The sequence below is a fragment of the Euwallacea similis genome, chromosome 32 (assembly GCF_039881205.1).
Source record: "Euwallacea similis isolate ESF13 chromosome 32, ESF131.1, whole genome shotgun sequence".
NCBI classification, from domain to species: Eukaryota; Metazoa; Arthropoda; class Insecta; order Coleoptera; family Curculionidae; genus Euwallacea; species Euwallacea similis.
In genome coordinates, this window is record NC_089640.1 from 1,097,110 (window position 1) to 1,115,955 (window position 18,846).

General features: G+C 35.1%; 2 protein-coding genes across 2 annotated transcripts in view; both read left to right on the forward strand.

Moving 5' to 3' along the window:
- The window catches only part of LOC136418118 (cytochrome P450 4e2-like), a 3,364-nt gene extending 3,018 nt beyond the window's left edge, over positions 1 to 346 (forward strand). Inside the window, exon 5 of the mRNA XM_066404075.1 lies at positions 252 to 346. Within this exon, the coding sequence (XP_066260172.1) occupies positions 252 to 346 (95 nt within the window). The remainder of the gene's footprint in view (positions 1 to 251) is intronic.
- Positions 347 to 2,724: 2,378 nt separating this feature from the next.
- rdo (reduced ocelli) overlaps positions 2,725 to 18,846 on the forward strand; it is a 33,545-nt gene continuing 17,423 nt past the window's right edge. Inside the window, exon 1 of the mRNA XM_066404014.1 lies at positions 2,725 to 3,096. The gene's annotated coding sequence lies outside the window, so the exon portion shown is untranslated. The remainder of the gene's footprint in view (positions 3,097 to 18,846) is intronic.

Below are 18,846 nucleotides of genomic sequence, written 5' to 3' on the forward strand. Positions count from 1 at the left end.
TCTTTGGCCAACCTTTTAGGATCTATGCTCAGATTTATACATCGATTCTAATCACCTAACGGTATAAGAAAAACAAATGAGATTCCAGTCATGCCGAGTGAGGAACTCTAAAGCATGGCACTGCTAATTCACATTTTGTATATCTCCCCTAAAAGCAATGCATATTAATATATTTTTTAAACGAGTCAAGGCACGATAAGGCTGCATTCATTAAGCTGCCACGTGATCTAATCAAAGCCGGATTTCTTCAGTTTTCAGTATCGCAATTATCTATCAGAATTCCTCCCAGGATTTAAGCCCTGAGGGTAAACTGGACGCCTGCATTAAAACCGGCAACATGATCTAATCATATAAACACACACACAGGGCGCTCGTGCCGAAAGGGGTGGAATGGGTCCCTGGTGGGCCATCCCTTTTCCAAGCTGGTTCAGCTTTCTGCAAGTGAATCCAGCACGACAAAGGGTAATCAGTCATAGGGCATGAATTGCACATAATGTGGCCTTGTTGCAAATAATGGATTCCCACTTGAAGGCATAAGCTCGAGGTTTCCATTGAGTACTGATAGTATTCCGACATGAAAACCAATCAGTCGAACTCTTGTTAGTTCACAAATTCAAAAGACAGGATCATGGGCTTATTTGTTATTGCAGAAACTGCTTTTCCTACTGGCAGAATCCCCTTTAGTTAGTTTCCACTCGTTACAAACACAAACGACAAAAAATGAATAATCGTTAAATATGACAACGGCGCGTTGTTCAGTTGTCTCTGGAGGGGAATGTGTCAAAGTTAGGACAGTATTGCCGACTCAGCCATTTCGTAGCATTTCCTGATTGTCAAATGCGTACTATAGCAAGAATCAGCCAAGAGAATAGCAACATCGCGTTCTACATTTATTCAATTTTAATGCGAAACTTGTCAAAACTAAGCCTGCGTAGTTTGTCCTTGCAAGCGTGTAATAGACAAATTAAATTTTACCTTTATTTGAGATGATTAAGGACCACCAAAATTACCTCTTTCCTCATTATGCGAATGCTAAATTCAGACACAAAAAAATCTTCAAATTGGAATGGCAACATGTCAATGCTCATTTGTTTTTTTAAGGGGGGGCTCATTGAATCGATGTTGCCAGCATTCAATCGTGTTTTATAATCCCATCAACTTCCTTCTTTATATGAAAGTATTTACAAAATGGACATTTTCCCATTGGTTGAAGACATTTAAACCTATACGCAAAAGGTAGCAAAGCAGAATGGCAACATGGCGCTTTTCATGTTTTAACATGAGACTTGTCGAAACGTGTCTGGAGGCATATTTCAAATCGTGAAATACTTACTTCAACTTTATTCTATATTTGATTCAATTTCGTTGCTCTGCGCACGCCTCTGGTTCTTGACCAATCAATGTAAACTTTTCATTTATTTTCAAGGAATAATGTGTACTAACTAAATATGTGCTATCAAATGTTAGTAAACAAAAAACATGCAGAATGGCAACATAGCGTTGCTCTTTTTTTTGTAAACATGAGACTAGATAGAAGTCTGCCCATATCATTTCATTGGCATAAAACGTTAGGCAAATACAATATTTTGCCTAACGTTGGTAAATTTAGTTTTTAGCTCATTGGCCATTTTAATGGGTTTTCACGCCAGTGTAACCATCATGGTATTGAAACATATGTCATATGATCTCACGAAAACTGATAAATAAAATCAAACCCATTGTATGTATATTGCGTGTCTTGAGGGTAGATTATGGTTGAGATATGGTTGGCGAACACCGGATGTGGTCGTTACAAACGGAAATTGGAATAATTAGGTCTTGCTAGGTGAATTTAACCCTTTATTTACAGTCTTTAATTCACTCGTAAAAACCTTCAAAGTCGCTGACTTAGATCCCCTAACTTCCACTTGAAACCTCATCAAACCAGGTACCTTCTTCTCAATGTTAATCTCCTTCCTTCATCTTAAAGTCTCAGCAATTTTATATTTTAATAATGACGTTATGGTGGCAAAACTCCACTTACAACCCCTAAAGCAATAGCCAAGAACTCTGCTATGAGGGGTGCCATACTGTGAAAATCCAACCCCCAATGCCAATTCGGGATTTTTTTCGTTATCACCCCTCTGTGTGATGTGGTTGATGTGTGCGCAGTTGTAGAAAGAAGTTATGAGTTTGTCTGTGATTTACATATTATAAAATCTACTAGGATTTAAGTGGCAAAAAAATCTGCAAGGTTTAAGGGTTGTTTTGTTTTTGACTGTGGCGTGAAAACGTGGAAAAGGGCGGTGTAAGGTAATATCAATTAGAGGAATTTAAAAAATAATCTAAAATTGGTATTAAATGTGGAGTTTCGAACACAGCTATGCGAAATGCTGCGAAACAATTGACAGTTCGCCTATACCGATAATGCAAAAATAATGACAGCTATGTCTCAGAATTTTTAATTATTTTACAGGTCACAATTTTTTTTTTTTTTTTATTTAAATTGTGAATATTTGTACAGATCATAATTGGGTTTAAATTTAACTTTATTTTATAGGTAAAACAAATTCTACCATACATTACGAAGACACAAATTTCAAAAATTTTTGGCAACATTGCGTTACTTTGGCTAAATCAGTGCCCAGCTGCCAAGTGAAAAACACGCTGGAGTCATTCACCGCAAAAAACAATATGTTCTATTACCTGCACAGAGCAACTCGAATTTGCAGAACTTTTTAAAAATTGCTGTAGTTTCTTCAGAAACCTCATTTTTGCGGGTTCAGCAACAGATCGAAGTGCCATTGACACACAAATGTGCCGCACCGTCACGAAATCTCTGGGATCATCAAACGTGAGCTTCATCATCATTCGCGCTAGTAAACACTAAACTGCGCACAGCCGATGTGCGCATCGGATTCCCATCGAGCGGACTTTGAATGCAAGGGCTAAAATGTGGCGCTCGAAGGGGTCATCATCAGTGTTTGTTTCGAAACTAGTAAGGATAGTGAGCGATTTTTAAATAGTGATACGTACACGTGCGTGTCGTCATTATCGTCCAGGTGACACGGGATTTTTTTTGCGTGGTCTGGAAGATCGATAGAGGAAAGACGCAGGGTGAGTGCTTCGGCTTCGGCCCTCCATGTTTCGGATCGTAATAAGGGATGCGCAGAAATTATTAGATGTTTCGTGTAGTTTTGTATAATTTAAAATCGTAAAAGTTGTCTCGAAAAACGAATTGGAATTGGTCTTAGCTGATATGACCCGGTGCGTTATCGTATTCTCTCCCTTCTAGAAAAATTGTTGTATTTACTCAATTTTTCTCTATTAGTAAGAAAATTAAAACAGCAATAAAATGTTCCTTCTTCATCCGGTAAACTGTAAACACCAGATCACGCTGATTAATGTCGATACCCATGACGTCCCATATATGGTTAATTGAGCGTGACTTCATCATTGTACCAAATGTTACTATCATCATTTTATTCTTTTTTAGAGAATTGTTGCAGTAGTTTAACCTCCGTTTTTTATCCAATAATTGAAACTGTAATTTAAAAAAAAAACATGTAATATTGCTATCGATTCCCACGCTCCTGGTCCAGTAATTCCCAGTGCATCTCCCTTGTTATATTATGTATACATAGAGTAAATACGAAAATAAACAGATCAGGAATTTATATGGGATTGTGAACGCGTTGGACAGCTTGCGTGTTTATTGTTAAATGGATTTTGCTAAAATATTTGGCTTTTTCCGCAACATTTGTACTCGCATGTGTTCAAGAATCCACTTTTTCTAGTATTTTCCTTAGTATTTTCCTATTTAGGATCTTAACTGCAATCATCCTATGAATTTTTCCATTTTTGGAATCTAGTTGATAAAAAATATTCATATGCTTTATGAAATTCCATTGATGCTATCAAATCTTTGTGCTATCGTTTCTTCAAAATAAACTCCTTCGAAACCAATAACATTACTTAAATATTTGTAACTCGAGAAAAACACACCCACGCTATTGAAATTTTACGTTGCAGGTAGAATAACTGTGGGAAAAATTCAGGAAAAATATTTAGCTGTTTCGTCAAATTCTCAATAATTATTCAAAACAAAATTTTATTTAGGTTGTAATTATTTTATTTAAAAATTCATAACTTCAGAAAAAGAGACCTACGCCACTGAAATTTAGCGTAATTTGTTGGACAACTACAGAAAGAGTTAAGAAAAAATCCATTTCATGAAATTCCAGTGGTGGTCCAAAATTATTGTATTCTTGGTGAAGTATTAAAAACAGAATTTTGTTAAATATGTGGTGCACGTAATTTAGGTCAGGTGCTGATTGTGAGTACCTGATTTACTTCCTTACTTGTTCTTTTTTAATTGTTAATAATTAGTTTATTTATAGGTGTATTATAATCTGGTTGTTGTCATAGATAGGTCTGGCAAACCACCAATTATTATTATTTTTTAGAGTATTTGCGAATAGCTACTTTTTGTCAAATTAGTTTATTTAAGTAGTTGTCAAGATTAAATAAAAACAGTTCTTTACTACATTCGCGATCATCTACATCTTTTAACCAAAAGGACAAATATACCGCATTATATTAAAATTTCATAGCTAAAGAGAACTACATGTGTTATTGGAATTTGGCATGATAATAATGATATATAGAGTAAAATATACGAGAATTGGGAAGCACATTCGCTTGTTTAGTGAAATTCCAGTGCCGCTATCAAGTTATTTTCATTCTCAATAATTATTGAAAACAAAATTTAGTTTAATTTAAAAATATTTAACTGTTTCATGTAATTTCAGTCAGTTTTACAATTTGATAATTACTTTATTTATGCGTTGGCCTATTTTAGGTGGTATCAATTGTATTATAAACTACAAATTTTTAGCCCAAAACTCATTACCACAAATTCTAATTTCATTTGAATTTTACTATCCTCGATCAGGCCATAATTCCGCCTTCCCTATAACGATCGGTAAACTACTTTATAGTTCCTTTTACTAACCATTAAAGGTCCAAATTATTTGCTTTTAAGGTCGTCAAGATAGTTTACACCTCAATATACCCCGCACATAACTATTTATTTGCAGCTAATGGCAAAACCTTATCATAGCCTTCGTAATGTTATAAAAGGTTTAATTGTTTGTAGGTTATCAAGACCAAAGTATTAGGTTCCCATCTTAGATGATTAAGTCGGTGAAGACTCAAAGGGAGATTAAGGTTTAGATTTGCATCAATGCATTTCAGCAGCTCTGAAAATGCGAAAAGTGGATGTTTTTAAAGAGGATTATACTGGTTAACACTACGTAATCCAATATTGCTGAACCGCGCATCGCTGCTTTATTACAGGATTTCATGGTGCGGTTATTTGAGACTTGTCCTGAAGTGTATGCGTAACCGTATCTCAGCGCAAAAGGAGGTAAAGTATCACTCAAAAAAGTCCGACAAATGTGTCAAAATGTGAGTTAAACGAATATGGAAAAAACCGTACTTTTTGCCCATGAAGGAAAGCGGTATCAGATGTGAATTTCGAATGTAGCTGCGCAAAACAATTGAACGCCTGTGTATTCTCCCTGTGCTAAAATTTTGACAGCTGCGTTACAAACTTACATTTACTTTAGAGGATTGTTATTATTTTACTTTCAGGTTTTTTTGTTGCAAAACTCCTTTCAGTTAGCCTTTTTCTCCATGGACGAATATTCCTGTAGGAATTATTTGAAAAACAATCTATTAATGAAATATGGATAGCTAATAAGTCAAAATTGCTGCTATTTAATTTTTCAAGCAAATGACTGCTAATCCAGGGTGTCAATGATGAGATCCTAGTTGAAGCTCACGGGAATAAATAGAGCGCCATTAGCTAATAAACACGTCGGCTAAATAATTTGATAACTGCAAAACACTCTCTCTAAATCATGCTGACCTTGGTTAACGAAAATAGGAAGCAATTATGAATATTAGTAATTTGGATGAAACATTGTAATTTTTTGGGAAACCCACACACGTCCGGATAAACACTATTAAAAAGTAAGAAAAAGGTAAATGTTACTTTAATACTAACTCACCAAAATCTAAAACGTATATTTATACCATCATTAAAACGAAAACAGAAGGTCAAATAAGCTTTCTTTTCAACCATGCATGGCGCCATCCAATGACGGATGCACGTCCATTGCATTTGATGTGCATTTGAAAGTGTTAAGGTTTGATGAGAAAAACAGTTAATATTTACATAACTAACTGCATCAAGGCGTCGTATTTGGTAGGTCACGACCCATGTTTTAATGGTCAATCCAGATGTTTAAAAGCGGAAGCTCCTGATGCACTAATCGGTTTGCATTTGACGAAAGAAAGACTTATAAGGACGGAATGTTAATACCACAATTATTATGATTAAAATTGCGGGTACCGGCACTGAATTCGTGATTTTCCCATGGCATCAGGTAGATTTTATTGTATTGATTTTGGGCTGTAACTGTGCCATTTTATGGGGGTGGACATAGTCTTTGTTATCGTATAGGGTTCTACCTGGGAATGTGATGTAACATTAAAACTTTCCGTCCTGCTGATCCTTATTTGATCACCTTTAAGAACATGGAATCAGGTGGGTTGAAGTTCCCCTAAATGAAATTCCAAAGCATCCAGACTTTCTTTGAATGACCTGTTAAGAGAATGTGAATCTTGGGGCGAAGAAATATTTCAATCTGTCTAATTATGCAGGAATGCCATAAATCACCCTAACCATCGTTCCAATCTTTGTTTTTGATCGGGGGATTTTACCCCTAATTGTCACTAATTGTACGGTTTCCTTTTAATTTTCCCTGAGTGTGTGTCGTGCACCTACAGAATTCTATTTTGGATGAAAGAAAATCAAAGTTGAAAGTCCAGTGTTACTACTGTACTTTTCCTATAATTGTTTTATGTTTAATGTTAATGCCGCAGTGCCTAAGTGTCTCTATCTGTAACTAGCGATTTTTAACTAAAGTAGTTGCAAATAAAAAAAGTCTGTTTTCAATAATCGACACATGAAATTTGGTAGAGCCACTGAAATTTCATGAAGCAGGTAAGTGTTTTTCTCTATCTTCTGGAGCTTTTCAATATGTGACGTCAAATTCCAATGGTAAAGAAGTCTTAAGTTACAGATTTTTAAGTGTCACTTTCAGAAAATTATGTTTTAAATAAATAAGGTTCAGAAGAAATTGGTACGTCCCTCTAATTTTTAATTAAATTCCGATGGCATAGGTGCTTTTTGTGAAGTTACGAGTTTTTAAATAAAGTAATTGCAAATTCCACAAAGTTTTACTTTCAATAATCTACAATGTAAAAATTTAGTAGCGCTCCTCGAATCTCAGGAAACAGCTGAATATTTTCCTCTAACTTTTCCAATAATAATTCTCTCTATAACCTCCAATTCCAGAGGCGCAGCACTCTTTTTCTGAAGTTACTAATTTTTAAATGTAAATTCCAAGAAATTCTGTTTTCAGTAGTTGAAATTAATGAAAAAAAATTAGTAGCGCCACTGGCATTTCAGAAAACAACAGGATTTTTTTTAATTATTTTTTTTAGCTGCTCTATTTATGACGTCAATTTCCAGTGACATAGGAGACCTTTTTTGAAGTTATGAGTTTTCTAATAGAGTAGTTTTTGTTTTCAATAATCGAAATTTAAAAAATTGGTAACGCCATTGAAACTTCAGGCAGCAATTGAATATGTTTTCATTAACTTCTATTGTTGCTCCGTATGTGGCATAAATTTTCAGGAGTTTCAAGTATCTGCAATTCAGAGTTTCAGGTATCCTCTTTTAGAGATTAACAATTTTAAAGTAGAGGACTTGTAAATTTTAGAAATACTATTTTGAACAATCAAAAAGTTCCGGATTATTAAATAAAATAGTAAATTTCACGAAATAAAGTGTTGTGGCGCCATTGGAATATTATGAAACAGCCCCGTTTTTTTTCTCTAAATTGCTTCATATTAATTTCATGTGAAATCCCACTGGCCAAAGTGTCTTTTAGAACGTAGTATTGCTAAAAAACTGTCTTTCGCGTCTTATAAACAATTTAAAGTTTTGAGCCTTCGATGGGATTTTATTAGATATTCGAACGTTTTCTTTAGTGCAACGAGGATGTTAAACAAAAGGAAAAAATACATTTTTCCAAGAAACACAGTCAGGACATAAACAGTCTGGTAAAACAATTAAAGTTCTGAATCTACAAATCCATTTTAATGGTGTTTTTAGCAAAATAATTTTTTGAAAAATTTTGACGATTGGGGTTGGTTTTGTTACTATGGCAATATACAAACTTAGGCATGTCTCATCCTCTTAACACCCATCAAATCACCTGAAGCGATTACTGAAGTTATAGTACTTTTATCTTAACTCTTTCCCATTGGCTACCATGTTCTTGCCGACCCCCCTGAAAGAAGTAACTCTATCTGGCAAGATAAGCATGCATAAGGGTGGTGCATTCTCCAATTTCACAACATCCGATCGATGAAATAATAGCAGCTAATAGGTGCGATCTATTTCTGGCATAAATAGAATTTTACTGGCAAAAGCTTTCACTGTTAATGCATTTTCTCCTCACCCCCTCTTGTAATATCTGTTACATCCCACTTTCCCTATGCCCGATTGAATTTTCCACCTCCACCCTTTATTTGTTCCGATTTAAAAGGAAAATGGTGCTTTTTGTTATGGCACTGCAATACACCTCATAACAGAAATCTATGGGCAAAAATCGAATTTACGTATGAAAAGGTTCAATATGAATGCGGCAGATGTTGCGTCCCCTACGCCCTATTCAGGAGCATAAGCTGCCCTTTCTAGTCCTTTAGACGAAGGTCTACATGTAGAAGTTTTTGGGCGTTTGATAACTCTAATTGCGACAGGTATGATATACCTAGATAATTGCTTATACCCGATTATATACCAAGAAAATTAATTTCATCGTGTCTGGATATAGCAAGGTTGTTGGTTTTAGTCCCGGAACTACTTTTGTGTATGTGCACAGAACACAGATGTGTTTAGGTAATAATTTTATTAAGGTGCCTTTGTAAATATCATACAATGTTCCAGATGCAAGACGACGAAGTAATAAACTTGTTCTTCGTTATAGACGCTTATTTTTTTAATTTTAACATGAAAAAATTGACTTCTGGTGTATATCTCTCGCGTTCCTTGCTCCTGCCTTCCCTGCATCCAGTTTACTGGATCTGCTGCACTTGTGTAGTAACCTGTTTTGGGGGGATATCCAGGGATATTGATTTTTGTTTGTAGATATTTTCCAGTAGAACTTTCTTGGCTTTTGCGGGATGAAACTTACGCCACTTTCTGGCAGATGGCGTTTAATGCATTGGAAAGGGCAAAAAGGTTTTTTTTTTTTTAATTGTTCAACTTCCAATGATTTCCAATACTTATTGAGGTTGGAATAGAAACCTGAGGTATAGAGGCAGTTTTTGAGACCTACATGGCTACTTTTTCTCTCGACCCATTAAAAATTGTAAATCCCGCCAGAATTTTTTACTTAAAAAAACATAATTTTTTTTGCATTTTCCCTAAATTTCATTAGTGTGACATTTTGCAATATCACTCCTTAAATTTGCAAATTGAAAATCTCTATAATGGCAAATAAAAGCATATTTTATTATATACTGGGTGAGTCGGTAGGATCTTGCCAAGATTCGGAAGCGTATTGTACCTGAAAAAATAAACGTAAAAAAACTCAAATTTTATTATTCAATTTTCATTTCTTTATAAATTATAATGACGCAACGAAACTTTTTTTAAATTTTCGAACTTTTTCCAAGTTCTCTCGATAATTCTAAAATTTAGGCCGGTGTTTTTCTATACTCTACATTATCCTCAATTGTATATGTATATGTAGTGGTTTAGGCGATTTCTTTAAATTCTGTTAGAAAAAAAGTTTTTTAATCACCTTCAACCACTCCTATTTCTCAGAAAACATCTAAGAGTATAAATAACATGCCGAATGATGCACTGTAGTGGCGCTTTTCTCCTCTAAAATCCCCCAAAGTGGCATTTTTTCCTCTATATCATTCACTTAAGAGACAATATCTCGAAAATGGCAGCCGCTATCGCTTTAAGTATTACAGCAGTCGAAAAAGGACCAAATCGCATAATATGTTTAATCCTAAGATATTTCCTTGTAAAACGTGTTTCGTTCTGGTATATGAAATTCGAATTTCTCTTACATACCCAAATACTGCATAGCAAGGGATTTGAAATTAAATCAATTTTCGGTAATCCCCTAAAATTCTAAACAAAAAATAATTTTTTGTTTAGCGATTTATATAACTATTTGCTTGTATTTATATTTACTAACATTTTGGGCTTCAACTCGCCAACTATAAGCATTCTGTTGAGCTATGAAACAAAATTATAAATATCATTTAAAACGCCCTATCTAAAATTACCCTGCATGAACCCTCTTTCTAAACATTCATTCGCTGGGGGTAACATATAAATGATAACAATAAAGCGACCCTTCTATTATAGGAAAAAACGCTAATTCCCCTCATAACTGCGAAAAGACCTAATTTTTCCAAATCCTAAAAAATCACGGAAAATTGAAAATGTGATTTTACCTATACAACATAATATCATCTACGGATTGAACTCAATTTTTATGCTAAAAATAGCCGTCATTATAAATTTTTTTAACTCCCAGATTTCTGGTTGTTTGTTATTAGAACCCAAAACATCTCGCAAAAAACACGGCATGGTGTGTTATTACCAGTCTTGGCAGATGTAGTCGGATACGAAATTTAATAAACTAAGAAGCCAGACACCACATGTGCATCTTCTCATTATGACACGTCTTTGAGTGGCAATGAAAGTCTGATGATACCTAAGGTGGAAAAACTGCCCGCTTCAAGTAAATTACTTTATATATTTTTTGTAAACATTTTTGTCCGTTAATACTTCACTTTTAAACATTCTTTTTTTGTTTTTAAATGGAGGAGAACGCCAAGAAGTGGTACCTATATGTAGATAGTCCAAAAAAATGTGACTACTGCTCTATCAAATCTTTAAAGAATTTGGAGAATTCAATCAATCAGCTCGCTTTTACAGTTACCCTAAAGACTTCCAATGCAATTAGAGCAAAGTTTTTTTTCAGGAAAACCCGGAAAAAATAATCAAACTTGCTTTCCAAAGGGAACGTCTCTGGTTCCCAATGTTCTCCTTTCTTAGCTTTTGAAAGCAATTTTAGCGACTCCGACAGCTTAAGCGTTTAATTTAACCGCAATCCAAGAAAAAGCCTTCCAGAAAATGCCTCCTTTTCTTTGTTGTCACACGTGGTAAAACCACAATTTAATTGAGTCGTGTTGCTTCCCCTTTATTCCCTCTTCAAAATAAGGGATAATTTTTATTATCTCTAATTTGGCTTTCAAAAGGAAAATTCGTCATTAATTAAAATTTTCCATATTGGTGAGTTGTGGTATACAAAGGCCAAAAGTGCTGTGAAGAAGGAGGAGGAGGGAAGCGAATCAGCTCGGTTATTTCCTGCACATTTGCTTTTGACATCGGTTCGAGTACTTCCGATAGACCACGCTCTAATTTAACCACAATCGAAAAAGGAGAAACCGTTTTGCTTCGGTGTCAAACGTGATCGCATCAGTTTCGAGCAATCAATAGTTTGAAATTTCCTTTGTTGTTTGTTAAATTATCCGCTGATGCAGAATCGGTCACGGAAGAAGAAATCTGACTTTAAAAAAATTGTTTAATATATCAGTACAAAAGTCATCGGTTTCTTTTGTTTAGATAAAATCCAGAAAATGGCAACGCCACGTTTGGCATTTGTTTCTAAACAATCCTGACGTCAACTGCCAGCAATTTACAGATGGCTGCACCGCGTTGCCAAAATAAACCACAAATTTGTACCTTTAAACAGAGGGGAAGAGATGAGAAATTCACTTTGAGGCGATTTCAGCTGACGAGTGATAGGAGTTCGGAACACCAACTGATTATGTTTTGTCCGTATTTAATCACATAAGTTGGACGAGGAAAGAACATACCAATTTGGGGTACCAGGATTGTTGGCCAACTTTGCCTGTGCTTTAACGGAATCCTGCAAAAGATAGAAAGGTAAAAAGATGCGATTCCAAAGGTTTCAAAATATACAGGGTGTTCTATTGGAAAAAAGTGTGTTTTAGGGTCGCAAACAGGAAGATGTTGGGAGAGTTCTTTAAAATACAGAAATACGAGCATTCGTACTGAATGCTCCCATAACTCGAAAATGGTTAGTAATGCCTATTGGAATATTTATGGTTAAATGGTCCCATTAAAGAGTAAACGTATGGTTTATAAAAATATATATAAATAAACTTAGTCAAGAAGCGTACATTAAGGTCGCAAACAGGAGGACGTAGGAAGAGTTCCTTAACCCTTAACTTGAATTTTGCTCTTCGCCCCTGCATTCCATGAAAATTGATGTTCACGTAAGACACTCGTTTCATCTGATTTCGAAATAGTCACTGGATCGTCATGACAGTTTTCAAACCGACTCGTCGGACTCGTCCTCGTCATCACTTTAATTCGGATCTTGCTCCTCGCACGTCCCTGCCTTAAAAACGTACACGGTGTCCCTGTCGCAAAAAACGAATTTTAGTGTTAAAACTAGGCAGAGTCCTTTAGGAAAGAGAAAAATACACTGTAATAATGAAAGTCGACATTTTCATTGAGACTGGAATTGCCTCCGAAAACTGAAACAAATCCCTAATTCGTTAATATTTTATTAAACGTTTAATACCTCTCAGCTTTAATTAAAATTAATTCGTGCGCAAATCCCTCGTTCGGCGAAACTGCTGTGAAATCCCCTTTAATTTTTAATGATTCCTGCAAATAGAAACGTCTCTGTAGAAAGGGCGGCAATTTCGATGATTGTGTACAAGGGGTAACGACATTAAAATCCTCTTTACTCATTTTCGGTCAGCGACCACAACGGAGAAGTTTCAATTGATTCCATGACCCACACGTTTGCTTTCCAAAGCCCAGGCTTTATTTACTGCATAGCTGCAGTAATATTTGATTTGCAAGGTGTCGAGTAATCTGCGAAATTACCGATAGATCAAATAGAGATCCACCTCCTACCATGCACTACGAAACAGATTTGTTCCAATTTGGGTAAAAACAGTAATTGGATTTTGAGCAAAAGCAGGATTCTGATATTGGGTGCTTCATTTGTAAATAAATTAGGTAGGAGAGAAAGTCACAATAAGTCCCTGAAGGAATAGAAAAAGCGGTGTAAAAGTGTCTTCATCTATTTGTGGAGGAATTCAATTTTCTGCTTGGTGAAATAAGAACGTGCACGGACAGCGTGTCAAGGGATCACGTTTATTGCTAAACCGCAATTCGTTTTTTTGTTGCCAAATATGCCAAATTTTCTTGAAGCAAACAACAAATTATCAGAGCTGTAAGAAAATATCAAATTACTTTCCATATCTAATAACAATTATAAAAACATAGAAATTGTTTTTATTGGAGAATAACTTTAACCACGCCCGAAGTAACGTAATATTTTTAAGCATTGAAACGTCGATCATTGCTAGAGCCCTAACAGAAACACGCCAGACCAATGTTTGCTTTCTAACTCACTGCGGAATGAGGCTAATTTGTATTACATTTCCCATAGGTATAGAATAACATTCCCATATTATTATACTGAGTCCTTGATATTAATTGGTGCCGAAGAAAATTGTGCCTGAAATCGGTCAAATGTATATATAATTTTCCCAACAAACTGATGAGCACCCGGGAATTAAATGTAGCTTCTAAAGAAGGCACATGCTAATTACACATTCTCTTGATTGACGCTGCAATCATGTTAAAAAAATCCTGTTCTTTACAACAGTTTCCTTGAAGAGAGTTATTTTTTTTTACTTTTAATAACATGTCCCTAACAAATCTACCCAGCGATAATTGGCTCAGTTTACATCATCGCAATCAATTCATGGCGTACTTTTCCCCTCGCGCGGATGCTTACAATCAAATACCAAAAAGGCAATCATATCAAATTTCGCTCGAAATATTTTTTTTTATAGAATCCAGGGTTTTTCATACAAAATTGCTTTTCTATATAAGAGGGTGGCATGCTTCGGCGGTTTATGAATTATTTATCTAAAGGCAAAATGCTGCCCTGAACAGGATATAAGGTTTGCTGGTTCCACAAAAAAAATTAAACCCATAGTTGGTTTTCTATATTTGCTATTTACAATTGGTTCCATCCTAAAGGCTAAAGGCTTAATTTTATGTGATTTCAGTAAGCTAGAGAAATCTGAGATTCGACTAAAGCACGACGATTTTGAAACATAAGCCTTTTAAAAAGGAAACAAGGGCATGTTTGCCTGAAATATCGCGAGTTTGTCGAAAGCCCCGAATAGAATAAAGCACTGTCATCTCTCAGAGTGCCACCAAAGACTGGGGTAAAGTATGAAGAAATTTTTATTTTGAAGGGTGGCTTTTATCAATATGCCAAAGTGCGTAACCTCATGAATGGAATCGCTGTAATGTGCAGATTTTTTTGAATTGTGCCCCTTTATTTTTATCTTAGATACAGGAAGAAGCGTTATGTAAAGATATTGAGAGGTAGTTGTTTTAGTTTAGATTAAAAGAATTATTCCTGTTTGCAACCTAAAAACTTTGCTTTTAAACACCCTGTGTATATTTTTCTGCTTTTGCAATTTATTTTTTGGAATCGTCATCTCAGGCGATATAAATATTCCTAGATGTTGAAAAATCCTTTTTAACCAGACCGTCTAATGGTGTGACAGTAAAAATCAAATTGTAGGCATAAACCTTTATTTCTTATTATCAACGATCGTTATATGTATATACCCGACAGGCGATAGACTAACTTTAGATTTTTAGACTACTCTTATCGCTAAGCCAGAAAAGGGGAAAAACACTGACCTAAGCAATAATCATGTTTAGGCCGATCGTTCTTTGAGGCATTGGTAGCATTGCGTCATATATCCGTGAATAGGAATGCGCTTTATTCGTTGTTTTGGACTGGATATTCCTACACTAGATCCATCACCAACCATTTCCAAGCACTGCTATGAAGTTCAACATATTATACAGGGTGTAACATAAGTAGGGGTATTCTTTTTAACATGACATAGATCTCAAAAAACTAAGCAATATTTTTATATAACATTTTTTTTAATTTCTCAAAAAAAACGAAATATGCGCAGATGAGTTTTAATAAATATTTGTATAAAATCTAAATCCATTCCTGCATAAAATGCATCAATGTAAATTAAATAAAATGTCCCACAAAAAATGATCAACTATTGTAAAAACGCAAAAAACATTTAATGTTTACTGTTTTTATGCAATTTACCCATACCGCTTAAAAATCAGTCGTAGAGTTTAGCTCCAGGGGTTATTTTGATAAACTATCACTATTGATACTATTAAATTGACCATGACCCGTAGTTACTCGAATCATGAATTGGTGGATATGTTGTTGATATTAGAGAAAAACAATCTCTTCCAACAGCACGCACAGAGTCGTGGATAAGGCGAGCGACAATTTGCGCAAATGAAACCAATGGCTACAATTTCGAACACCTTTTGTAGCCAATCCCAGAGTGAGCAGTACCTAAAGATGTGGTACTTATTAAAACTTTCATAGGTGTATATTTCGGTTGTTTTTGAGATTTCAAAAAAAATGTTATATGAAAATATTGTTTAGTTTTCTAAAGTCAATATCGTGTTAAAAGAAAAACTCCTACTTATGTTACACCCTGTATATCATAAAAAATAATTTCCTCAATTGCTCTCAACGATTAATCAGGTTTTTCGGTCAATAAGTAATACTTATGCATACGCCTATGATAAAATTCAGTGGCGTATCTTGATAAATTCGGAGCTCAAAGATTCTCAAATCCATCTCGCCAGTTAGAGTAAGCTCTTTTTAGAGGTAAAATAACTCCTTTATATCGGCCTTCCGTACACCTTTGTCTGGAAATAAACTAGTGAGCCAAGTTTCTAGAGATAGGTAATAGTAGTGTCTACATTTCTGGTAAAATCGATTGGGATACTTTGAAAACTTTAGAATTTAAAAATGCTTAAATATATCCCATCGATATGTTTTTAAAATTACTCCTTTAGACCTGTTCCTTGTACGCCTCTGTCTGATAATAGATAAAAAATTCCATTTTCTTAGCTAATAATAACCACTCCTACATTGAAATTCATTGTCGTAAGTACATTGAAAATTATAGTACAGGAGAAAAATGTTCAAATTTGTCTTTTTGGTCAATAACTTTTCATTTGGCAAAATCGCATCTCGCATTTGTTCCTCGTACGCCTCTGTGTGAGAATGCATCAGAGTGATAATTTCCCTAATAATAGGTGATTCTAATGCCTACCCCCAGGTGGAATTCATTGGCGTGCATTGACAATTTCTGAAATTAAACATTTCAAGTTAAAGTTGTTTTAATGGGAAAAATCACACTTTTATATTTCATTCCCGTACGTCTCTGTTTGCCAATAGGGTTATGTGTAATTTTTTAAATAATAGGTATTAACATTGATGTCTACGTCTCTGGTGAAATTGATTGGTGTTGCATGAAAACTAGAGAAGCATCACGCCTTAAATTTGTTCTCGACACGCCACTGTTTGGAAGTAGATTAAAGTGTCATTTTTTCTCGCAACAGGTAATACTAGTGTCCATGCGCATGCGAAGTTCCTATTTTGAACATTGCGGAGATTAAAAATGATCAAATGACCTAATTTATGCTTGAAATGCCAAAATTCTATGTTTATGTGCTCGTCTGATGACGAATCAAATTAATTGCTAAATCCTGTAGCTCACGTTTTGCAACAGAACTCCCTGTATATTTTTACATTTTTGGAACCTCTGTTTTGAAGGATTATCTCAATATAAACATTCCCTCCGTTTCCCATTCAAATTTAATCATTTACGAGGAAGAATTAAGTGCATAATCATTCCCTCTAAAAACCTATTACAACTTTATGTGACTTCCACTTCAAATATCAAAGGTCCTCTACAAGCACAGCCACATATTTCACTTTTACAGCGGCTCCTCCATCATTTTAATGAATTTCAGTTCTCAAAAGATAACAAATAAAAATTACTTACCACACTCAGCGTTTCGAGCACTTCCAAGGGAGAAGCTTAAAAATCATCTTTGCTAAATGCGAGAAAATAAAAAGACAATGGAAGTGGGCCTCCCGGGAACCATCAACTTCCGTTCGCAAAAGCTTGTTAAAATTTTATGAGTTTGTCATTATTCATGCCCATAGCTACGGATTACTTACGCGGCTCTACGAGGGTTTTATTAGTACATGGACTGAATTTGAAAAATTAGTCGGAAAATTCGAAGAGATCTGCAAAAGTGCGCTTTTTGCTTCCGTTTGTATAAGTCCGTGAAAAGGCTTCGCCTCTCGTTTTTATAATCTGGCTAATTGGTTGAAAATGGTCCTAAGTATGTGTTTAATAAAAAAGATGAAATTCTCTTTTGCCTTGTATATACTACCGAAATGAAACATGCAGAATTAGAGCGAAATTAATTAGGCCTGAAAGCGAGAGGACCCTCTGTCTATTCAATTTAATTCTGTAGACTCAATTTCTGTCTTAATTGGCAAACAAACTCAGAAACATGACGGCTTTAATCCAGAAATGAAATTATTTCACCTAATTGTCAAGAAACTTCTCTCCAATTTGGTGATTTTTCTTTCCCCTTGGGGTTTAATGAACCTGATGTAATCTCCCTTGATCTTATCGATTACAATGTCTCAAGTAATAAAATAGCCACATCAGAATCTATAAAGGAAACAATACAAATCCAGGCAAGAAGACTTTAAATCCCAAGGCACACATTCGAATGGGGCATGTATATCTTTTGGAAATCGAAGTGGATATCTATCTAAGCCTCCATTAACCTTCAGCTCAGTTTGAAACTGGAAATTGTCGAGTTGTTTTTCGAAATTTTTAACAGCCTTGCTTAAATACCGAGCGTTCTGATACGGTTTTATCTCAAACCCAATAGTTACAATAAACTTTAATTTTCCTAGAGGGAAACACAATCCGCAGCTAAATCAAGCGGGCACATTAAAACTTAGCATTATTGGAAATTGTAATAGCCAGTGAAGGAGTTGTAAATCTAAACAAGAATATTAACTTAATAGCGATTTATCACGTTCGAAATCGAAGCTGGTTTGGGGATGCGATAAATTACTCCCCCAACTTTGTTTCACGTCCGGTTTCTTTGAATCACCGTTATTTAATGCTATCTAACGTGGCATACCCTTAGGGCTTTCTTATTCCCTTCGGTACTTTGAAGCATAGAAACTTATCTCCTAAAAGTTCTATGGCAATATGTAAATTAATAACCGTATTATAAAAGTACGTGATTGTATTTTAATATGCATCAGACGGCTCAGGGAGCCCCATCGAAAAGGTTGTACGAATTCCGGTCACGGACCGTGGTCTCTAAGACCGTCACTGTCGCTACCTTTGGAACTTTTTAAATAATACAACAAGTTCGACTTTGGAATGCCTTTCATTATGTTTTATCAAAGTTTTACTTAGTTCGAGTTTCCATCAAACAGTCGTTAAGCGCTAAAGTGCCCCCTGTAATGAGGTTATTTTTATAGCCTCAATGAGTTCGCGTGGAAATTTCAGTGCATTTATTCGAATTATTGTCGATTTTTAGTTATAAAAAGAACCATAAGAAATAAGAAAAATCATGACAGTATGGCGAAGGAAATGTGCCCTTATTGATTTGTATCGTGCTGGGAGTGTGTTAAGGGACCGGTAGATGGCGGCACAGTTTTAATTATAACGGGTGATCATTAAAAAAACACA